General features: G+C 47.2%; 1 protein-coding gene and 1 long non-coding RNA gene across 5 annotated transcripts; one reads left to right on the forward strand and one right to left on the reverse strand.

Annotated features, from left to right (window-relative positions):
- The first annotated feature begins 8 nt into the window (after positions 1-8).
- Positions 9-23,123, forward strand: SMIM12 (small integral membrane protein 12). Of its 4 annotated transcripts, none has more exons than XM_081018323.1 (3): positions 9-115; positions 6,419-6,528; positions 22,130-23,123. In XM_081018323.1, the coding sequence occupies exons 2-3, from the start codon at positions 6,522-6,524 to the stop codon at positions 22,423-22,425; spliced, it is 303 nt and encodes a 100-aa protein (XP_080874449.1). In that variant the 5' UTR covers positions 9-115; positions 6,419-6,521; the 3' UTR covers positions 22,426-23,123. The 4 variants fall into 4 exon arrangements, with proteins under 4 accessions (XP_080874449.1, XP_080874448.1, XP_080874447.1 ...); XM_081018322.1 differs by lacking the exon at positions 9-115 and adding an exon at positions 4,701-4,776; XM_081018321.1 differs by lacking the exons at positions 9-115; positions 6,419-6,528 and adding an exon at positions 19,451-19,597.
- On the reverse strand, positions 15,445-19,420 carry LOC308483943. Its single transcript, XR_013989839.1, has 3 exons — positions 19,061-19,420; positions 18,194-18,257; positions 15,445-16,021 (listed from the first exon to the last, which is right to left on the reverse strand). It is a non-coding gene; the product is annotated as an uncharacterized lncRNA (long non-coding RNA).
- Positions 23,124-24,269: the final 1,146 nt, after the last annotated feature.

Consider the following 24,269-nt stretch of genomic DNA (forward strand, 5'->3'; position numbering starts at 1 on the left):
GAAAAAAACCCTGCTCCGTGAATATCGTCTGTCCTTCTGAGAAGAAGCGGCCCTTCCACACACTCACACGAGCACCCCAGCCGGCAGGATCCAAGTTGGTCTTCGATGCACTGAGGTATGGGAAGGAAGGTGTTTTAGGGAAGAAAGCCGGGCGGGGAGGGGGGCGATTTGGAGAAGAGGAGAAGGCGTGGATGCTTCCTTCAAAGATGCTCTCTGTCTCTCTGCCTCTCCAGCCCTGCACTGCAGATCTATGGGTTAATAGTAAGAAGATGAGGCTTGAGGTTCCTTTACTTACTGAACCACAGAGAAAATGAGGGGGGGGGGGCGGTTGAGTGGGAGTGGGAGGGGACAACACGAAGATGCGGAGGTGGATTTCCCAGGAACTGGGCAGAGCGGGGGAGGAGGGGGTTTCTCTTTTTGATTGGCAGGTAGACTCTACACGACTTCTCCTTGACGGAAGGCCACGATCCCGGCCTTTTATCGCTGGCAACTCACACGCACACGCGCGTGAACGCGAACGCGAAACACACACACACACACACACACACACACACACACACACACTGGCCCGGCCTTGCGTGTTAATAATGCCAGCCGTGCATCTCGACACGAGCTTCGTGGAACCTGCAGCCCCCTCCCCGCCCTCTCTCCACCGCCTCAACCCGCCCTCCTCTCCTGGGCTCTGTTTTATCTTATCTGCAATGGGAATCCGGAGTCGTTATGGCTCACAAGAGTGTGAGCAAAAAATAAAATCTTGTTCTTTTCTTTTTAAAAAAAGATCCGATGTAAGAACATCCCTTCCAACAGCCCTGCCCAGGAGCAAGAGATGTTGCAGGGAGTGGGGGAGTGGGGGGGGGGGGAGAAGAGATTTGCATTCAAGAAGCGAGGATGCGCTGCTTATTTTTAGGCACTCGGAACAAATTGCCTGCTGTTTTTCTGCTTTGTTACACAGCTACAGAAGCAGCAGGATGGGAGGATGGGGCGGGGTGGTGGTGGTGGTGGAAGAGGCAGAGCCTTTTCGGGATGGGGTGGTGGAAGGAAGAGACGTGGTTGGAAAAAGAAGATGATCAAAGCTCACGAGGAGGAAGGGAAGGGGGAAGGCACAGCGGGTCTCGCCCAGGCAGGGCCTGGCCATTGGGGGTTGGCAAAGCGGGGAGGACTTTCCCTCGGGACTGTGGGGTGGGGTGGCGGTGGGGGCAGTTCAGAAGGAGGCCTTCCAACACGCAGCTCAGCCAAGTGAGAGTGGGTTCTGGCGGGGTAAAGGCTCCAGCCACTTCCGCCAGGGGGAGCTCCTGAGCTCTGTAGCAGAGCACCTGCTTGGGCCTCAGAAGGGCCCTCAGCATCTTCTGGTAGGAGTGTGCAAGGCTCTCTGCCTTAAACCCTGGAAAGCTGCTGCCAGCCAGTGCAGACAATGCCAGTGGCATAAGGCAGTCTTCAGTGTTCCTTAAAAGATGAGCTTCCAGCCACGGCTCGGTGTTAGAGCGCCTGCTATGCATGCAGAAGGGCCCAGGGTTCCATTTCGGGCAGCTGCAGGTAGGCCTGGGAAGGACCCATTCCTGAAACCCAGGGCAGTGTTGACCGTACTGAGCCAGATGAACCAATGACTCCGTGCAAGGTGGCTTCCAGGTTCCCAGGCCCAGATTAAAGGGTATGGAGGGGCCTGAGGCTGATAGGAGCAAAGGGCCTAAGTAGCATGTGCTGCACAGATTTCCAACAGCAATAAATAAAAATAACTCCAAAAGGCACCAGACAAAACAAATCTCGAATTCACAGATGCATTCAAATCAAAGAAACAACCAGCAAGCATAAATCATGCGCTGCAATCAAAACAAAACATTTCCTCCCCTTTGATCCCCTGGCTTTGGTTGTGGCAAAGGCACAAATGGTGTCATTCCTCCAAGGGGCCCCAGGAGCAGCAAGCACTTGTTTCCTACAAACCCCTGGAGTGAAGTTGCACCTGTGGAATTGTGGGGAGTTTTTAAATGGCAGGTCTTCAACCCAGTGGCTGGGAACAGGGCCCCAGGGGGAGGGATCACAACGTTGCCAGTTGCTGGTGCCGGGCTTTACTTCATTCTAGAACTGAAAGGTGAGTGAATATGCTCTGGGCACAGGACTTATCTTAGTGTGAGCCCAAGTATCTGTTTTGGATGTGTGGACTCCACTCTAAAATTGTAGCTGCTATCAAGTCAGCTTTCTCTGGGAAGAACTGGGTGGCAGGAACTGCCTTCTCCTCTGGGCCTGCCTTCTCCCTCAAGTACAGTATTCCAGGAGCCAGTGGTGGACTGGGCCAGAGGCAAAAGTGGGAGGAACAACAGGTGTGGCTCTCACTTTGTACAGTAAGCCACACAAAAGACAGAGGTTTGCAGAGTCGACTCAAGACATTTTGCTGCCTGAAGCAGTGAGCCAGGCTCTCTCTCTGTCCCAGGTCAAGGTACTTAGCAGCCAAGGCCAGCCAGGTACTTTAGGCATCTGAGGCAGAACATCCAGCAAGCACCTCGTCTTCCTTCCTGGTGATGAAAAGTGCAATAATTGCAAACCTAATAACAAAATCACCTGCTGTCCTTTCAAGACACCCAAAGTCAGCCTAAGGCTGATGCCTCACATTGCCTAACAGGAGGGCCAGCCCTGGAGGTTGGTTTGAACATCTTCACACACACATCTCCCCAGCCTCCATCCAGGCAAGCAAGAGACATTGTTGCAGCTCAACTTTCCAGCCAGGCAAAAGCACTCAAGGAGGCTGGGGTGGGATGTGACCCAGAGAGAGTCCAGTGGGTCTACTCTGACTGGCTGAGCCTGTTGTTCTTCACCTTTGCTTTAGCTGCAAGCACCTGGCATTATCTGTGGCATTTATGCTAAACCCTACGGATGCTCCAAATTCATTTGGCTTTGGTTCAGGAGATTGCAGCACAAGAAGCAGGCCCCTTATTCAGATTACTTCCCATGTTCTGCTTGTTTGCTTGCTTGCTGGCTTGCTTATAAGCACCCTGCCCTACCCAGGTCAGAGGTGTGATCGCAGTGGAAGGAAGTCGACCTCTGTCTTTTGTGTGGCTTACTGTACAAAGTGAGAGCCACACCTATTGTTCCTCCCACTTTTGCTCTGGCCCCATCCACCACTGGCTCCTGGAACACTGTCCTTGAGGGATTGTGGCCCACCACCTGAAAAAGGCTCCCCACCCCTGAGCTAAAGGATTTTGTTGAAGCTTCTATGTAGCAGCAACTGATTGAGGAATGGGACCGGCTAAAGGGTCTCTGCCTGCCATTGGGTAAGCTGCTCTGGTGCCAAAGAAGGGTGAGGCAGGCAGGTAGGCAAGAAACAAGGGCCAAGGAAAGGAAAGCCAGGTGGTTGGTAATTGAGTGCTAGCAGGCCAGCCAGGAGGCGGTGATGCGGCCCACTCCTAAAGAAACCTGACCAGGATCTGATGGTTTTTGGCAACTATTGCCCATTTGCTAATACCTGTTTTGGGGGGGAAGTTGATAGTAACACAGGAAGCTGCCCTATATTGGAACAGACTATTGGCCCAGCTAGTTCAGTACACTGCCTGGTAGCATCTCTCCAGGGGTTCGGGAAGAGATTGTCTCTGGTTCTGCCTGGAGAGGCCAGGGATCATCTGCACACAAAACAAAGGCCATGCTCCTGTGCTTACAACCTTAAAGTTGGTGGCAATGCAACTGCAAGCACTCTTGAATGATATCTGTTTTCTAGACCTTTATCTGGAGAAAAGGCACAGTGTGTGTGTGGCTTTTGACCACGGAATCCTGCTGGATCAGCTCAAAGCACAAAGAGCTCTGCCACCCAAGCTCAGGAATGTTTTCTACAGAGGTCTCTATCATCACCCCATCTTTATATGCGTACCTGTGCAAAATTAACACATGGCCACGTCCTCCTCTTTATTTCATTTATGAATCCCTTCGTGTCAGGCATCTCCAAGTGTTTTACAATGTCACAACGTAGAAAATCAGTTGCAGATATAAAAATGAGAGAAATACAGATTTAAAAACGATTTAAAACAACAGGACATACATAAATCAAATTGATTCCAAGACAGGCAACAACTGGGATAAATATCTTAGGAGGCTTGTTGAAAGAGGAATGTCTTTGGCAGGCATCAAAAAGACCACAGAGAAGGCACTTGCTCTGTCTGATATGCAACAGGGAGGGTGTTCCAAAGGACAAGTGCCACCACACTAAAGGCCCCATTCTGACATAATGCAGAACGGACCTCCTGATGGGATGGTATCTGCAGGCCCTTCCCTCTCCTGCAGAATACAGTAATTGGTTGGGTATGCAGCGGGTGAGGCATTCTTTTAAGCACCCTGGACATTAAAGAGGCCTTTGGAGGAAGTTGTACCAATGAGGATGCTACCTTCCTCCTGGGCGTTATTGACTACACTTTCTGTTCTAACTGCTGATGTTTTTCGAGACCAGCTTTTCCCAACCAGGTTCTCTCCAGATGTTTTGCATTACAACTCCCATCAGCCTCAGCTAGCATGACCTGGGAAAGGCCACTGTACCATTTTCTTCTGTTGTTTCTTTTAGTTTGTTTTGACATTTCTACACTGTCATCTGTTTTCTTCCTTGTGGAAGAAAAGCAGACTAGAATTATTATTGTTATTGTTGTTATTATTATTTTAAACACCCATAAATAAAACAAATGGTGGTTGCCTAGCAACATCATCTCAACATGGAAGTGGCTGAGCAAGGCAACCCGTGGTTGCCAGGCGATAGGACCCTGCAGCAACACATAGCTGAGAATGGGTAGCATGCGGTGGGTTGAGGTGAGCAGAAGGACAGAGGGAGGACCCATAACCTCCTTCCTGAAAACTGACCACCTCTTAATGACACTCGTATGGGTCCACCAGAGGGTGGCTGAACTGCCACACCCATAATCTCTGAGCATTGGTCCTGGTGGCTGCGGCTGATGGGAGTTGGAGTCCAACTAAATAAAGATATTGTAGAACTGGAAAGGGGCAACTGAAATGTTCAAGGGCATGGAAAACTCCCTTATGAGGAAAGGTTGCCGCATTTGGGACTTTTATAGTTTAGAGAAAAGGCGTTAGTTTCAGAGAGAGGAGGCAACATGACAGAAGTTTATAAGATTATGTAAGAGGTGGAGAAAGTGGATAGACGAAATATTTTCTCCCTCTCCATTAGCAATGCAGCTGAATGTTGGAAGATTCAGGGCAGACAAAAGAAAGTCCTTCTTCACACAGCCCACAAACTGTGGGACTTGCTCCCACAGGAGGCTGTGATGGTCACCAACTTGGATGGCTCTAAAAGAGGATTAGACAGATTCATGAAGGAGAAGGCTATGTATGGCTACGAGCCAGGATAGCTCTTCTCTACCTCCATTGGTGGAGGCTGTATGTCTCTGAATGCTAGTACTTAGAATCACAAGTGGGGCCTGTGCTGCTGTGTTCAGTTCCTGTTTTGGGGCTTCCTATTAAGGGCATCTCATTCACCATGAGAACAGGAGGCTGGACTAGATGGGCCACAGGTTCTTCTGATGTTCTCCTTGTGACTTGGGCAAATCTCTTCATATGTTCTTAAATTCTTAACAATGTCTGAATCTAGAACTGGGCAGATCCAGAACCGGCTTTCTGCCCTTACTCCTGTTCATCCGTCCATTCTGAGCAGGGCCTCCCAAGACATTTTGGCACATGAGGCAGACCCCAAAATGGTGTCAGGGGAGAAGGAGTGAGGGAAGATCTACATTAGGAACAAGCTGAGGGAAGAAAGATTGGCATTGGGATCTGCTTCCCTGGTGGATCCTGCCATTTGAGGCAGTCATCTCACCTTGCCTCATGGGAGGGCTGGCCCTGCTTCTGAGGTACAGGCCTCAGAATTAGGGGGCCTGAGGCATCCTTGGCTTTCACTGCTCTTAAAGCTGCCATATTCCCAGGTCTGGTGTCAACACCAGGCAACTGCCTGTGTCCTCATGCTCCACCAGGGCCATTCCTCACTGATACCTGCTCTGGGCAATCAGCCATGAACTTACTTGGATGGAACAGTGTTGGGCAACCATTTAAATCTCCCATGATGCCAGAGTGTGAAAGTCATTACATCAAGCACTCCTGGGCATTGTGGGAAAGTTATTTGGCAGCCTGCCACTGTAGCTCGCTGGTATATGAGGAGCCTACCAGAGAGAATTCTGCTGGACACCCCTTCCAACCCAGAGCTGACCTTGTGTATTTCAACCAGGCCAGATGTCTGTATTTTTACACCCTGGCAAAAGCCCATGGAGAACTGCACCTGTGGAACACTTGCCTTCCTCAGATCTCTTTAAAGATTGGAAGACGTAACTCAGTTGAAAACAGCAGCCTTAGCTGTTCTGATCTAGAAGGAGAGACCTAATGGTTTTATTCATTCAGGGATGTTGAAAACTTATGTTTGCTTGACCCTGTTGCATCACATCTGTAGGGCGAAGTCTGGATGGTTTCAGAGAGCCCATCACTTGATCACTTTGCCATGCAGAGATAGCCAACATTTAGGTGCACCTAACACCCCTATCCTGACCAAGCACATGATGGGTAAGTAAATCTCCACAGATTTTCCCTTTGTCCATGTCCTTACATGGTGAAACCAAAGCCCTTATTAAGGGAAGCTTGCATTCAGAAGTGCATTTCAGTTAATTTACCACCACAATCCAACGGGCAGTAGGTTACATGACATTATTTGGAACTGTTAATGTTATACTGTTATTGGTTATACTAGCAAGATGGAACTTCCATGTGCAGCAGCTTAAATTTATTTTATGAAATAAATTGTATGAAATAAACAGCTAGAGAGCTGCTGCCAGACAGTATATACAAAAGCTAGACGCACCAATGGCCTGATTCTATAGGAGACAGCCAATTCCTGTTTAAATTATTCACAATCAATAGATAAATTAATTGATTTCCACCTTTCCTGTCTTCCCACTTGCTCAGCACAGGGCCTGTGGCTCATTTCACCAGCAACCCAGTGGGGAATTTTGAGGAATGTTAGGCTGAGAGCAACTGCCCCAGGGGCACTTGGGGAGAGTTTGGTAGCCGAGTGTGGATTTGAAGCTGGGCTCTGCAGCTGCCTGTGTCCTACGGCAAATGCAGTATGAGAGGGGTTGGTTCTTTCAACTGATGGACTCCTCCAGATGACTTGTTCATTGAGCATTTGTCCCGATATGCTTGCACGAAGCATGCGGGAAGGTTTTACCCATGGAGGCTGGCCCATTAGGGCAATTGGGGCACTGCCCCACCAACCTCGGCCTTCCCCTGGGCCAATCCACACCAACCTGCCTTGTCACTTACAACCACCAGTCAAGAGAGTTCTGCTGCAGGCCAGCTTCCTCCTGCTTGGTCTCCGGGTTGCTACGTACAACTCAGGAGGGCAGAGGATGGATAGAATTAGATGACTGTCCCTCACATTAGCTCTGCCTACTATTGGTCTCTCTGCCTTCTGTCCTTCCAGTCCCAATGGGCGTATCTGGTCTTTATTGAGTTATTATCATTTGGGTTTGTGCACATGGAGATTACTCATTTTCCTATCTATCAATTGTTGTCCCACACTTTCGGATGCATTTCTCCATTACTTTCCTAACTGAGAAAAGTCCACCTGCTTCTTTTTTTAAAAAAAAATTGATTTGTTATGCCAGAGCCATTTAATCTACTTTAATTGTGCAAACCCAAATGGTATGTGATTGAATCCTCCCACCCCAAAATAGTGACAGTCTGGAGGTGACCCATTTTTGCATAAATGTGTTAAGAAGGGGTTAGCAAGGTGGCTATGAGGAATGCCCTCCCCCATTTTTTAAAAAACCAATCCAGAGAAATGTCACTAGTCCAAACTTTTTATTTTCCTTGAACCTCCCTGTTGTTTAGCAGGGGGCTAAACATCAGCCTCAAAATTTCACTCTAAGTGAAACTTGGGAGCCTTTTATGGATGTACAGACTAAACCCCACCTTTAACGATGTTACTGAAATCCTTTTGGCCTTTCGTATGTTTCATCCAAGCAAGAATATCTGTATCTGCTTTAGCATTTCGCTTTAGGCAAAATTTGGCTGTTGGCTCTAATAAGCAGGACACGACATTCAAGGAATCTCACCTCCCTTTGTATTTCAAAGTGATGGCTTCATATTAGATGCGCCAGGTTAGTCAATGGAAATTAACCCGCTCTCTGTTCTGTTCCGCTGAAAGATTTGAATGGGCCTGTTGGGCCAGAGTGCCTTCTAGTGGTGGCAGTAACACTCTGCTTTCCTTTTCAATGAATGGAGTTGGTTCCTTTATGTAGCAATTGCCATTCATAAGTGTTTGGAACTTCAGTGGTCACCTATATAAATTCCAAAATCTGTTTTCAGGGCTGTGTTTCACCTTTGAAACAGATGAAATCATAAGAACAACAAGAGTACTTCTGATTATGTGCAGAGTGCATTTCCTCATTGGCACCTCCATTATACATCTTTAGGCACCAGGTGAAAATGTTCCTCTTCAATCAGCCCTTGGGCTGATTAACAGTCTATGCCTTTTAAAACGTATTTATTGGATGGGGGGGGGGTTGTTGGTTTGCTTTGTTTTTGTTCTTGTTTCTATTATGTTCTCTGTGGTTTTATTTTGTATTTTGATGCTGTGAACTGCCCGAGATCTTTGAGTGAACAGCGGTTTACAAATTTAATTAATTAATTAATAATTGGTCATGTTGACTGACCTGACAGGAGCTGCAGTCCAATGACAGCCGGAGTACCACAGTCTTCCCACCCTTGATTTAGCCCAGTGCTGTCTACTCTGACTGGCAGTGACTATCCAGGGTCTCAAGCAGAATGTCACTTGCTATCAGGTCCTTCTAACTGGAGATGATAGGAGCTGAGCCAGAGACTTTCTGCATGCATAGCAAGTGCTGTGCCATTGAGCTGTGTATACAACGCTATTATAGCACCTTGTACTGAATGTCCAATATAACTGGCTACCTGCTTTCCAGGTCTCTCTCTTCTCCCTCCTCATTTCTTACCAAGTCTTGGGACTGAACTGCAACTGAGCTGTGATCCTAGTGCATCACACTCACTTTCCCATTATTTGGACCAAGGGACACAGGCCTTTCCATTCTTCCTTTGAGTGTCTTTGTGTATGTGTGTGAGAGAGAGAAAGAGTTGGGTGGGGGAGAGTCAAGAAACTCCATTTTCATGCCCACCAAACATGCTTGCCAAGTCACACACAGGTTCAGCTGCTTTCAAGAGATTTGCAGAGCATAGTCCATCAAAGCAAACGTACAAAGAGTGCTGCCTTAAACTAGATATAACCAATTCCCAAACTATGGGAAGGTATAAAACTGAAATGGCAAATATCTCCCTGGGCATGCTGCTTATAATCTAAACCAATTTTTATTTATCTGCTTGTGAGTTCCATTTGGCAGCCCCCCCCCCCCATGATACGTGAGCAGACTCAACAGAAATGTGAATATATACATAAGAACGAACTGCGGAATATTTTTCATGGACTGTAAAGATCACTGGAGACATTACCTGCTTGCTGTTTGATTCTGCAAGGTTGCTTGATTCACTGTTCTGCATGCCAGGTGCCGGCAAGTCACCACCCACTTGCAGTGAGCCCCAGTTCTGTGCAAGGCAGATGTCAGAAAAGGCAGGTTGTGCAACTGGATATATGGGAAACTGGAACATATAGCCATGAAGCCATTTATTCATATAGCCATTTATGATGGGAGAGTGAATGGGGCGCCTTCACCAGCCACCACTATGCAAATATTGCAGAAGCCCTCCAGAAGCCCAATTCGCTTCCTCAAACTGGCTTTTGAATTCCTGCAGAATAAAGTAACTAAGTAAAAGAGAGTTCATCAGGTGTGGACTTTGGCAATTAAATATGGCACCTTGTGCAAGGGCAAAATGTGGCGCTCACAAATGGATAGTCTCAATTATGGATCTTCTCTTTTCAATTTTGACCCGCCTCAGCTCAGTGCCCTCTGTGGGCGCCCACATTGCCCAAAAGCTGGCACTGGAGAGAGAGACAGATACCCCAACAGAGCAAGGAGCAGGGCAAAGGCCCCCCCTGCCCTTAAACTTTTAGCTGTCACTCCTAGAGAGCAGAAGAAGTAAAATTCTTTCCAGGCATGTGCGAGACTTGCTGTTCAATTATTCCCCGTTTATTCCTTTCGTCAGCGCCTGCCTCCCTTTTCAATATGCCATATAATTTGCTAATAATAATAATTACAGTGATCGCTGGCCCAGAGTGCAAAGAGGTAATCAACTCCTTAAGCCCTGACTGTGCACTACTAAAGAAAGAGAATGCAAAAAAAAAGAAAAGAAAAAAAGAGCTACTCAGCCCATCATTATTCAGCCTAGCCAATCTAGGGTTCTTTGTTCACCTCCCTATGATGCAATCCCAATGAAGGTTTCTGATATACTGGAGGACCATGATGGAATATCCTGAGGGAAGCCCAGCAAATCTGGGTCAGATTACTTTAGCAGCTCTATGCCAGTTTAGTGCCCTTCAGATGTTTTGGGCTGCAGCACCTATCAGCCAAACCTCCAGAGGACACCAGGATAGTGGAGGAACAGCCAACATGGTGCCCTCCAGATGTTGTGGACTGCAACACCCGCAATTCCTGACTGCTGGCTATGCTGGCTGGGGCAGGTGAGAACTGTAGTTGAAAACATCTGGAGGGAACCCCCATATTGGCTACCCCTGTTCTACACCATTGCCATTACATGATGGAAGGAAGGTGGGATATCAATATGATAAACAAATCCTTGCCTCCCATTCCCCCAGGATTCAAAAATGGTGGCCCTGCCAATAAGGAGTCCCTACCCTGTATTGTATCTGATTGCTCTACCAACATTTCCCAGGATGCTTTGGGCCACTGTCAGACAACAAAACACTGAGCTAGGTGGACTGTTTGTCTGGCACAGCATGGCAAATCCCTCCTGTTTTGATTACTCCTACCTACAGAACCAGATCAGCCTTTGCCAACCTGGTGCCCTCCATGTTTTGGAGAATGACTCCCATTAGCCGGCAAAGCTGTGAGCTCCCAAATTATGTTTGTTTTTTCTCCTGGACTCTGCACAGAATGCATCTTATTTGGCCTGTGGGGGAACAGAAATAGAATTTGCTTTAGTTATGTGGAACAAACACCACCTGTGACTAGAGATGGGGACATTTTCAGTTTCTGTTTATCTCTGTTTCTCATTTTTCCATCTTAAGTTCAGTTCTACATCAATTTGCCATTTTTTTTTAAAAAAAAAAATCCTCATGAAAGAATTAACCAGCATTTTAGCTCACATTTCTCTTAATAAGCACCCATCTGTATGCAGTTTTGTCTAATATATTGTTATGATTCTTTTAATAATCTCTACATTCACTGAATGGTTAGAATTCAAGCAAACTCATAAATTCAGAGTGTCGGCTTGCTGGGGGTGGGTGCTGAAGAAACAAAAGGCTGGTAATGGCCTGGTTTGTTTGATAATGGTAAGCCATCTGCAAAACATCAGACCCTCTGCCCAGTAGCTTTTTGGGGTAGGTTAACCACAGGCATGATGTAAGCAACAGGAAAGAGACAATGCCCTTTGCAATGAGAAACAGAGAAACAGAGGCGGTCAGGGTGACGGGGGAGGAGGGGCTGGATGCTGGAAGCGGAAGGGGAGGAGTTGCTTTCTGCAGGGGCTGCTGGGAAGAAGGGGGAGGTGGGCAGAACTCCATGTGGGACTGAAGGGCAGCAGCCAGAGATACAGGGGGGTGGCATTTAGGATGCTTCTAGATCCATTGTTGCACTGCTGGGAAGAACAAGCTCCTCTTAGGATGCAACTGCCGTGAACTCTCTCTCTGTAAAACTCAGGTGTAAATAGAGGTAAATAAACCATATGTCATAAAGACACTAGGCTCAGTCATACCTCATTCCAAAGGACACCAAGACCCCTGGAATCTCGCATCGCTCAACAGAGATTGCGCAGAGAGTGTACATAATCTGCAATGCAATTTTGCCTGAAACAACACATTTTTGTATGTTATTTTCAATAATATTTTACCCCAGTATTTTAATGTTTGGACACATTGTTGGCTGAAGAATTTTGCTACAAAATACAGATAAGTGCCAAGTTTCGAAAGGTGGCTCTGTTTCGGTGCTGTATTGTTTTGGAAAGTGCAAATCTAGCTAGGTTGGCCCTGAAATACAAACTTAATTGAAATTCTCCCCTCTCTCTAACTATTTTCATAATAGCCTGCCCATCTTCTCAGGTCAAGTGTCGTATGACAAAGCAAGGAGCATGCTGACCCCATGTGGTGTAGTGGTTAGCGTGTTGGACTAGGACCAGGGAGACCAGGGTTCGAGCCCCTCCTCAGCCAGAAAGTTTGGACCAGAATTCCCATCAGGCCTAGGCAGTCCCTGGATAGGACTGATGGGAGCTATAGTCAAAAAATCATGGATAGCTGACATGAGTATGAAGGCACACATGCTTACCCAAAGCCAGCATCACTCTCCCTTGCAAACAAGACAACATAAAGCATTGCTGTGTACCATTCTGTGACTTGCCGTTAGCGATAAAATGAAGCCTGAAAGACGGGAACAGTTTCCTTCCATTTCCAGTGCCATGTTATTAAGAGTTGTACAAGGTTCCTGCATTAAAAAAAGGAGGGGGAGGGAAGGTGGAATTGGGCTTAATCCCAGGAGAAAGGGGAGCTTCCTGCACTGCATCCCATCTTGTCAGTGGATGGAGGGGCTCTCACCCTCCAGAAAAGGCAGGGACTGAGTGAGATCCTTTTCTCAAATCCTGGGGATCCACTGCTGGTCAACAATACTGGGCTAGATGGACTATAAGACAGCATCCAAGATATCTTTCACTTGACACTGCAGCTTTTTCAGGTCTGACAAAACCAGATACATCTTTATGTTATTCATTTCCAAAAGATGGGATGATGGCTGCCTAGTGCCAACGTGTGCTGGTGTTTCTTTTAAGTGGACCTATGAGCTTTTATGGTGGCTAATAGACTTATACTGTATTTTGAGCCTGGAAAGATAAATGCCCATCATCCAGGGGTTTTTCCCCCAGCCGGAACTTCTCAGGTGGGTGCCATTGCCATGATAAGAGAACAAGGGAGTTCTGGCACCTCTTTATCTAGAAAAATAGCACTGCCACGATCTATTATGCAATGGTTTGAGGACCTCACTGCCCTGGCTACGCTCAAAGGGCTTTCATATAGGTTTCAATCTCACATGGACATCTATTTGGATATCTGAAGTGCTGATTAAACTCATATGTTTAATTTAAGATTCACATTGTGATGGTCACAGTACTTGCAATATGAACTGATGGTGATTAGCATTATTTGATGATGATGAATACTTTTCTTATATTTTTCTTTCTCCTTCCAATTTCCTAATTTTTCTTTTCTCTTCCTCTCCATATTAATAAAACAAATAAGAAAATGGGATAGTGGAAACAATGGACTCCTTAGTATAAGATGCAGGGCTCACAGCTTCTGAGCATGTGCAAAATGCCTTCTTGGCTTCAGGTTTATGTGCTGCTAGGCCTCCCTCCATCTCTCTCACCCCCAACACCCACCCTTTCAGGCTCTCTCCAGTCTCTGTGCAAATGGAGCAGATACGGTAACTAAGGAGGAGTCGGTTGTTACTAAGTGGGGGACCGACTGGAGATATACAGAGAGATAACTAGATCATCCGTTGCTTCCATCCAAGCCCTCCTTTATCACAACTACATAAATTAGAATGAAAATTTAATTTGGGGCTTTGAAAAATTCATGCACAGTCAAAGCAGCGATGCCAATCTGCTCCAAGTTTGAATGTTTCCTTCATATTATGAAAGAGTGGATGGATCACATGTTGGGTGTTGATCCCTTGGGAGAGGATTTAAATATTAACCCCTTATATATTAACTTAAGAACTGGTGAGATCATTCGATCCCTGAGATTGTTAGCAGCAGCTCATAATCCCATTCATGAAGCCTGCTCAATTTGTGATCTGGCAAGTCAAATGCAGCCCACTTCTTGTGCCCATTCTGATACTTTACCAACGCCAACAACACCAATACCCTGCTGTTGCTGTTCACGGGGCTGGAGCAATGCCCCGGAACTTCATTTCTAGGTCCGAGTTTAGCAAACTTCACCAGGACCTCAATTTTTTGGGATTGTCTGGTCTTCTACTTGTGGTACTGCTCCTCTGGGGTTACTTTGTTTCAGCCGTGGGGAACCTGTGCTTCTCCTGATACTGCTGGACTCCAGCTCCCATTATCCATAGCCAGTATGCCCAGGGATGACGGGATTTGTAGTCCACAAACATCTGGAGGATTACAGGCTCTCCATTCCTGCTTTATTTGCTTTTAGGGGTGTCATTTTGGCAACTCTAACATAATTTGCTGTTGGAGTGGGGAAAGAAGGATGTACATCTATGGACTAATTGCTAAAAGAATATGACATTTGTTTTATAGGAACACAGGAAGCTGCCGTATACAGAGTTAGATCATTGGTGCATCTACCCAAGTTCAAGGTTTGGGTACTAACATATGCAGGCCCTATGCAGCTCAGAACTAGGTTACTTGAGAGACTGCAATGTAGAGGTGACCATGGTTTTTTGGACTTTAAGCATGGTTTGCTTAAAGTCCCCAAAATATTAGAAGCCCACTCCACAGTTTTCAGTGGCTGCCCCATTCTGTGGAACAGCAGCCCTGCTGAGTTACACCATAGGCACCCACTCTCTGGAAACAACCAAAGACATGTTTGTTTCAACAAGCTTTTCCAGCTGGATGAAAAGGTTTCTGACTTAGGTGTGATTCCCCCCCAAAAAAACTATCTATAGCCATTTTTAATGGCATGTTTGCAAATTGCCTTCAGACATATGTAAAAGGTGATTCATTAAGTAACAACAGCAGCAACTCAGTACTTGATGGCAATACATCTTCAGGTTTTTCAACAGGGAATGGAGATGCTGGGGTTCAAACCTGGGGATCTTTCTGCATGCCGAGTGGGTGCCCTACTACTGGGCTCAGCTCTTCCTCAGCTCTTTGCAGAACCTGCTGTCAATTTACATTCCTTTATGTTCTACTCATCTATTTCCAACCTACCTAGCAAAGAAAGGCACTCAAGACTCGTGTTTTCCTCACAAGCTTTTAGTTGCTGATTGTCATTATGATATTTGATAGGCTCCTGGTGCTGCTGTGTTCTTGTTCCATTGATGCTGCTATTTATTTCTGTACAGTGGACGCTCGGGTTGTGAACGTGATCTGTGCGGAATGCACAATCGCAACCTGCAGCGTTCGCAACCCGCAGCTGCGCACACGTGGGTTGCGATTTGGCGCTTCTGTGCAAAGCGCGATTAAGTGCTTCTGTGCATGCGTGACTGCCAAAACCCGGAAGTAACCCATTCCAGTACTTCCGGGTTTTGGTGGGTCCGTAACCCAAAAAAAATGCAACCTGAAGCGTTTGTAACCAGAGGTATGACTGTATTTTATTCATTTCTGTTGCATTACATGGAGTTTGTTAGCCACTTTGAATGTTTCCTATAGACAAGAGGCTTGCCAAAGCCACTGAAATAAACAGGCTCCTTGTAAACTGTCCCCTCTCTAACAGTAAAATAGAGTGGCTGAGTGTGCCGAACGGCTAGTAAGCAAAACAAGGCCACCCAAATTAAGGGGGCGGTAAATACAAAGACAGAAGACTGGAAATTTAAACAAAAATGTGAGACTTCCCCAAACAGCCTGACAAGTATTTCTGAACCAGCAGGTGTCAAACTGTGTTGTATTAGTAGAGAAAATAAAATGAAATGAATGGGGTGGTTCGCTGCCTCTGATGTAGACCATGATGAGCCAAGTGGACCAATGGCCATAGAGAAAGGGCCTTAACCAAGAGGTAGAGCCTCTGCCTTGCATGCAGAAGATCCTAGGTCCCTGGTATCTTTAGGTAGGGCTGGGAGAGTCTCCCTGTCTGAAACCCTGGAGAGCCACTGCCAGTCAGTGTGGGCACTTCAGAGCTAGAATGCAAGATCTGACGAAGTATTAGGCAGCCTCTTCTTGTGCTTTCATAGCTGGACTGCAGCTGCAGAAAGACAGTTAAAGGGAAGATGTGAGCTTTGACTTTGGAAGTTTCCTTGATAGTTTCTTCCTTTCTTTTTCTTTCCAAGATTCAATTAATTGGAGCCCCCAGAGCAGAGATTTCTCCCTCCCTGCACCGCCTTTCTTAGAAGGGTCACGTGGAGTACAGCTGCCCAGGGGAGGAAGGGGCGGGGGTGCCCACAAGTGCCCCCCCCTTGCAGGGGAAGCTGCTGTGGAGGAGCTGACAAGGCTGTCAGGGAGGCAAGCCCCCTCGGGATCTCCCCCACTCCCAATTTCCCTGCCTCTGTGCCCCTAATTGGCTAATTAGTGCTTGCTTTGTTTTGAGCTGGTGCTTTCGGATGAGAGGCTGGGGACTCTCAGGGAAAGAGACAGATTGTCACACTGCCCTCCCACACGTTTGATCCGTCGCCTGGCCCTGCTGTGCAGAGCGCAGCAGCCGAGGAGTGTGGGGCAAATGACAGCAGGGCCCAAGCCTCTTCTGCACATGCAGTAGAATAGTGTGGGGCGGTGGAGTGGTGGGACTGTAGAGTCCCAAGGGGATGGAACAAACTGCGCCGCTTCAGGGTTCCTGACAGGGCCTCAAGTTCCTGCATGCTCCCCTATGCTACTCAATGCTCCTCGCAAGTAGAAAATTAGTGTGCCAGGGACATAGCTGGGTTGGATTCTATTTCCCTGAGGTGCTAGCTTTTTTTACTTGCACTTTGGGTTTTTTTGGGGGGGGGGGTGGAGGTGGGGAAGAGGCATTTCAATATAGCAACCCCCACTTACTGTGTGGAGCAGTATATATAGTTCACCCCATCAACTCATTAATTCCTCCAGCTCATTCCGCCCCATGTGTAGACAGGACTTCAGACAGCTATCCAGGGCACTGACTGAGGTGATAATTCTTCCTCAGGAAGAACTCTGAGGTGATAGGATGTCTGAATGCTTTGACATGGTACGGCACTAATGTGTCACTATGTAAACCCTTTGCACCTCCTGAACAGGGACAGCTGATAAAATACGACTCAGGAGTCTAGTCACGCAAAACCACACGCTAACCAAATTCACCCACAAAGAGCATCCGGAAAGACCATTTTAAGAGAGCACAATATAACACAAAGAGGTGGGGGGTCCTACCAGTGCCACCCACAGAACCCCCCTTTTTGTTTTAACATTGAGCTTGCTGGAAACCACAAGAGGGGAGAGTGCGCTTGAGCTCAGGTCTTGCTTGTGCGTTTCCCACAGGGGCATCTGGTGGGTCATTGTGAGAACAGGATGCTGGACTACATGTGCCATTGGCTTTGTTCCTGCAGGAAGTTCTTATGTCCCTTTTATTGTGCATTAACAATGATTTGTTCTCGAGATGCTATCAGAGGGGTCAAACATGATCGCGCTTTCAGTATTATTTGCACCTGTAAATGTTTGGGGGCAATCTCACTGCTTCAGTGCATATCCCATTAACTTCCGGCTTGAATTTTTCAACTTTTCATACCACAAAAGTTCTGGTTTATTTTCATCCCGCTTTTGTTGTATCACAGCCCCTCTGGTGTTAGCATAGAGGAAGTGTTGCAGGACAAATGAAAGCTATTCCATACCTGTCTGCTCAGAAGAAAACCCCATTAAAAGCCAGTGTGGTGGCTAGAGTTCAAAAGCAGGGCGGTGGAAACCCAGATTCCCATTCAGTCATTAACCTCACTGGATGGCAGGGCCATCAGCAGTGAGGGCAAGCGCACTGTGGCAGAGACGCAAGAGCAGGGCCGGGTGGGGCGGATCTGCTACCCAAGGCAAATGGCTTCACCTCGCCTTGTGGGATGCCCCTGCTGGATAATACATATACAGTACACTGTGGACTTGATGCAACACAGCTTGCCCAGCAAAATGCACTCCCCCCTGGGGATTCGTCTGACCCTCCCAAGCAAATTGAGGGTGGCTGGGGTGGGGGGAGCATGAAGGGAAATCCCATTGCACTGGCTTCTGCTAGTGCAATGATTTACTCGAATACAGCCCCAATACATTTAATGCACATGGTTTCCCCCCAAGGAATCCTGCAAACTTAAGTTTACCCCTCACAGAGCTTCTGGCCCTGGCACCCTTAAAAAACTAAAGTTCCCAGGATCCTTTAAAGAAGCCATGTGTTTTAAATGTATGGTGTGTACACAGCAACTGAACCTACCTCACAGGGTAGTTGTGAAGACAGAATGTTGAGGGAGGAGAACCTTTGTTTCACTGGATGAAAGCTGTAAATATAAGAATGACAGGCTTTGGAATAGAGACACAGAGGATTGCAGCCTTTGGCAGCCTTAGCCCATTAACCATAGTTTTCATTAATCAAACCTGTCTAAGGTTGTGTTTGATTTAAACAATAAGAGGGTGTCTGCTATCCACTAATTTACAAACAAAAGAAAAATAAATAACTTTTTTAAAAATGCAAAAATAAAACATCTGCTGTCCTAGCAAAATATTAGATCAAAATATTTAACCATCAACCAGTCTCATAGATACATTCATTCTACGTTGCCACTTCCTTAAAATAAACAGGGAAGTCAAACTGCACATTGGTTGGTGAAAAGCCTTCCATGGCCTGTAGTCCGATTTTTTGAACTACAACTCCCAACAGGCGCTGTAAACACAGCCAACAGGCATTATAGTAACGGTAGTCCGAAAGGTCTGGTGATCGCTACGATAAGGAATGCTCCACAACCCGATGCACTCACCGGGGAGTCAGACCCACTAAACTCAGCGGGGCTTACTCCTGAATAGACACGTATCGGATTGCACTCTGATGTTGCGATCCTATGCACGCTTCCCAAGATCAAGTCCCACAGGATTCCCATGGGGCTTAAAGCTGAGTAAATAATTGCAGCCTCACTACCAAAATAAATAAGGAAGTTCATTTGCAAATTTATACAGATGTAATTGGTGAAAACCCTGTGATCAATAGACTTCACTCACAACCTTATCCATTTCACTACTTTCTCTCCCCCCCCCCCACTTTTTTTAGTAAATAAGACATATACATCGCTCAATTAAACAAACAAACCTCCAGGCGGTTTATATAAAATCTAAAAAATTCATAATAATATGCCGATAAAACCAACACTTGCGAAACGAAACTCAGTGGGATTTTATCTTTCAGCAGGCACGTATCCGATTGCATTAAAACGTAGGTAGCCCTGTCGACCCGTTAGAAATATTAGATATCATCTGAATTATGGAAACAATTCAGTAAGGTGGTGGTACGTTTGCACTGCGAGGCTGTGCGATAGGGAAATGACTTAATAGCGGCGCCGCGGAGAAGAGGTTCCGAGGCTCAGCCAGCTCCGCCCGGCGGAGCCCCGGTTCCAGCGGCCGTTTCGGGCTCGGCTCCGCTTCCTCTCGGGTCGGCCTGGCCGCCTCCTCCTCCTCGAGGGCCGCCAATGAGCGCCGGCGGGAGAAGCGCGGCGGCCAATGGAGCTGCGGCAGGAAGCGAGCGCCACGGCCGGGGAAGGAGGCGGCGGCCAGGCAGGGCGCACGGCGGCGGCGCGCCGGATCAAGTTCAAGCAGGGCGGGCGGGCGGCCTGGCTCGGTGGCGGCGGAGGTGAGTCGGGGGTCGGGGAGCGGCGTCGGGAGCAGGAGGGGAAAGCAGCCGGCGCCCTCCGTGCGCACTCGCGTTGGACCCAGGCTTAGGGTCCCCGGCCAGGTGTCTCCTAGTTCCGGGGTGCGCAGGGTGGGGGACCTGAGTGTGCTGAAGCCCAAGGAGGTTTTGTCTGCCGCTCCCATGGCATCGCTGTGGCCCAATAGCGATGGGAAATAGTTGGGCCTTAGGAGTTTGGCGAGACTCGAGTCGGTGGGTGTCTCGGAGGTGAGGTGTGTGCAGGGCCGGATTTAGGTTTGATGAGGCCCTAAGCTACTGAAGGTAATGGGGCCCTTTATATGTCCAGCTGTCCTTTGTCAACAACAGATTGCCGCTGTTTTTTGTGTTGAATATGCTATGTGGTAATTTAGGGACCTAATAGGTATCTAAAGCCATTTGCACATAACAAAACACGTTATCAAAGTAATTTAGGGAGCAGGCTAGCAGGCGGGGCCCATTACTTACATCATAGGAGCCTACACAACGCAAAACACTGTTGCTGTATGTAGGTTTTATTTTATTTGCTTTTTATCTTATATTTTGGAAATGTACATCCAGGTTTTTTCCCCTTTAATTTTTTTGGGGCCCCCAAGAGAGTGGGGTCCTAAGCTATAGCTTGTTTAGCTTATATGGAAATCCGGCACTGGGAGTGTGTGTAGGGGAGGTGGATTCAGATGGCGCTGAAACACTTTGGAAGTGAGCAAGAAGCTCCTCTGCTGACCTTGTCAAGTCCTTTCTCCTCCCCTGCAGGGACAACTGCAGGGTTGGGGTTCCCCTCCTCCCCGCTTCCCACCCAGAAGTCCTGGGGTGGATGAGGTTGGACTGGAAACCCCTCACTCCTGTGGCTCAGAAGCCTGGCCACTTTAATCTGGCAACCCTGAGAGATCATTGGATTGAAGAATGATTTTAACTGTAGCTGCTTTTTTTAATAGAATATTTTAACTGTTCTAGAATGCCCTTTGCCTTGTTTTTGTATTGTGTGCCTCCCTTGGGGAGGAAGGGCAAGATAATAAATTCAGTAAATAATTCCACAAGTGCATTTAAAGTGCTATGATGCCACTTTTTATATAAAAAGTTATGGCTTCACCCAAAGAATTCTGGGAATTGTAAGGAGTTGTTAGGAGATCTCAATCCCCCCCATAGCTGAAATTCCTAGAGTTCCCTTTGAAGAGGGATTGACTGTTAAACCGCTCTGGAAATTGTAGGTCTTTGAGGGGAATAGGGGGTCTTCTGGCAACTCTTAGCACTCTTCAAACTACAGCTCCCATGATTCATTGCAGGGAGCCATGACTGTTTAAAGTGTATCATAGTGCTTTAAATGTATAGTGTGAATGTGGCCCCAGAGTTATTTGGAAGGAAAGGCCTTCTACTGAAACAGTGAGCCTTGACTCAAGTTAAGGGGAAGAATCCTGATAAGCCTTAGTAGGACAGAGTTCGCTACCCTAATGTAAACTTGTGGAAATCAATTCAACTCTGTCCCACAAAACTGTAGAGTGCTTAAATTTTTGGTGGTAAATATTTTACTCCTAAACAGTAAATTTCTTTGGTTAAGTAAGCATGTTGCTGCCGCCTTCTAGGGGAATCCTAAACTGGCAGAGTTGAGAACCAGTGTAAGCTACCAAAAGATCTAATCAAGTGTGTGTGTGTGTGTGTGTGTGTTTGATTGATACTTGAGGATTAACATATCTGAATGTGTGAACAGCCTTCTTGAGAAGAGGTGGGGTTGGCCAGGGGCCAGCCAGATGCTTCAGACCAGCCCAGAAGGAGGGCAGGAAGATTGAACAGCATTGAACAGCTTCTGTATGTTTGTGAATTACGAGTTATGCTGGAGATGGTAATTCTGCTCTAGATAAATAAATTCATTTTTATTTCCAGCTCTTTGCAAACTGCGAGGCCAGGGTGGGTGACAGCACTTCAAACAGTGATCCAGTAAAAACAACAAGAGAGTCTTGTGGCATCTTAAAGGCTTAATTGTATTATCAGTCTCAATTATCTGAGTGCCAGATAGCCATACAGGCAAATGACACCATCCACATGCAAGACGGAGGGACTAAGTTTTCAGAAGAACAAAAAAAATAGAGGGGAAAAACCATGGGGAACGCCCCCCCCTAGGGCTGAACATGCTCAGTGGGCATGGAATGCTGGCTGACCATTGAGGGTGGAAAACTGTAAAGGAGTGGGGATAAAATATCCTGGAAGAAGGTGTAGCTCTCCACAGTGCAACCTTTTGTTGCAGGTTCATTTGTAGAGTTAATTTTTTTAAAGAGCAATCAGGCTGTCCTTGTTTGTCCTACTCCTCTGGAATCCAGCTCTGACCATAAAAATACCCAGTGATCTCTGAAAATGGCTGCTCAGCCCCTGCTATTAAAAGCCAGCACCAGGAGTACCACCAAAAAGTATTCGTAGAAATTGCTTAAGCTCTGATTCCTTTTACATCTCAGAAGACAGGATCTGGTAAGAACGCTTAACTCACATGCTCTCCTTTCATGTCCGCAGGACCCGCAGGAGCCATGTGGCCAGTTCTGTGGGCAACAGTGCGGGCCTACGCCCCTTACGTCACCTTCCCTGTGGCCTTTGTGGTTGGGGCGGTGGGCTACCACCTTGAGTGGTTCATCCGTGGCCAGCCACCCCCTCAGCCACCTGAGGATGAGAAGAGCATCTCGGAGAGGCGCGAAGACCGCAAGCTTCAGGAGAGTGCAGGAAAGGACCTCACCCAGGTGGTCAGCCTCAAGGACAAGCTGGAATTTGCTCCCAAAGCTGTGCTCAACCGGAACCGTCCTGAGAAGAACTAGCAGAGCTGTCCTGTTTGACGGGTGGGGCTTTTGATTGGTTCCATGCGGTCTTGATTGTTAGTTTCCTGGTTTTGTCATTTTTTGAGCCCACCGAACCCAGCCAATGACTTCTCCGCCAATCTCGCCAGCTTCATCCTACTTTTGCTTCCACTGGAGGATTGCTAAAGCCACTGAGACCCATTGGAGGTGGAGGGCAGACTTTGTGACTCTGCACTTCTTGCCTTTGGCAGCAGAATGACCAATTCTCCTTGGAGGTTATCGGCCAAGAGATGGAACTACCCCTGCAGTCTTTGGCGAAGGTTCAGCCAGGACAAGGCAGGATCCCCTCTCTCTTGCCATATGCTGGCAGAGGCAGGATTTCACTTTAAAAGAGCACCTCTGAAATATGGTACCACCATCCCCCCAAGTAGGGGAGATCCCTTGCTTTGGTGGCCTTGGAGACCGCTACCACCTTGCCCCAATTCTTGGTTTAGGATGAGTGACCTTAAAGATTGTTCAAGACTTCTGGGTGCTAGAGGAGCAGTAACTGCCACATGTCGTGGCAACTGAGCTTCTCCACACTGCTGCTACTTGAGCAAAGATACATCTCTTTTCCCGAGCGATTTGGGGAGGTGTGTTTTTGTGTGTGTGTCTGCTGACTTCTTGGACATGGGCCTGCTGTTGAAACTGAAAAATAATAAAAAATAGTTTGAAAAATATCAGGTCTTTTCATTTCCTGTAGGTAGCTGACCATTGGCTGTATTGGTTAAGGTTGATGGGAACTGCAGTCCTACTACATCTGGAGGGTCAGAGTCAAAGTAAAAAGCGCCATGTTAGGCATGTGTGGGAGGGATGGGAAGAGAAGAAGGGAAGAGGGATAGTGTGGAGGTGGAGAAGCTGTGGCCCTTTAGGTCACGCCCAGCCAACATAGCTTGTAAAATGTGGAGGGCTACAGGCTTCATCCCTGGAGTGGAGCAAAGCAACTGTTATCCAACTGGGCTTTAGAAACTGGTCTGTTGCTCAAACAACTCTGTTTTATTTTATTTTTAAATCCCGTTACTTCAGTGACGCTTGCTTCCACATTGCCGTGCTTAGGGCCCTAGCCTCAATATTTTATGTTCTGCATTCATAATGCACATGAAGCTTGCAATGTTGATTGTGTTTTAATTAGTTTGTGGAAGAGTGGAGTTCTTCTGAGGGCTGTTGTGTGTTCATGCCACTTATGATTAATTTAATTAACAAATGTGATTTAATTATGTGTTAAGAACACAAGGAGAGCCTTGCTGGATGAGGCCAGTGGCCCATCTAAGGCAGCATCCTGTTCTCTAGATGCCCCTAGCCTAGGAAGCCAACAAGCAACAATGCTCCCCCTTCCTTTGTTTTCCAGCAACTGGTATTCAGAAGCGTTCTGTCTCCAGTAGACGTTGATAGCCTCATCTTCCACAGGTGTGCCCAGTCCTCTTTTAAAGCCATCTAAGTTGGTGGTCATTGCTGCTTCTTGTACAAGTGAATTCCAACTATGTGACGCCTTATGAAGAATGACTTTATTTAGCCTGCTCTTCTTCCTTCTTTCTAGAATGCTCAGAGCAGTTTGCAAGGAGCTCTCAGTGATCTCTGATTCAGTGTTTGCTGAGGTCCACACAGTTTAGCTACAGCCCTGCAGACTTGTTCACACATGGCATATAAGTGATCTGAAGAGCAAAGTAGAAGGCAGCCTCTAATGCAGGCTCCCTCAAACTCAGCCCTCCAGATGTTTTGAGACTACAGTTCCCATCATCCCTGACCACTAGTCCTGCTAGGCAGGGATCATGGGAGTTGTAGGCCAAAAACATCTGGAGGGCTGAGTTTGAGGAAGCCTGCTTTAA

The sequence above is a fragment of the Podarcis pityusensis genome (assembly GCF_964106645.2).
Source record: "Podarcis pityusensis genome assembly, chromosome: 8".
NCBI classification, from domain to species: Eukaryota; Metazoa; Chordata; class Lepidosauria; order Squamata; family Lacertidae; genus Podarcis; species Podarcis pityusensis.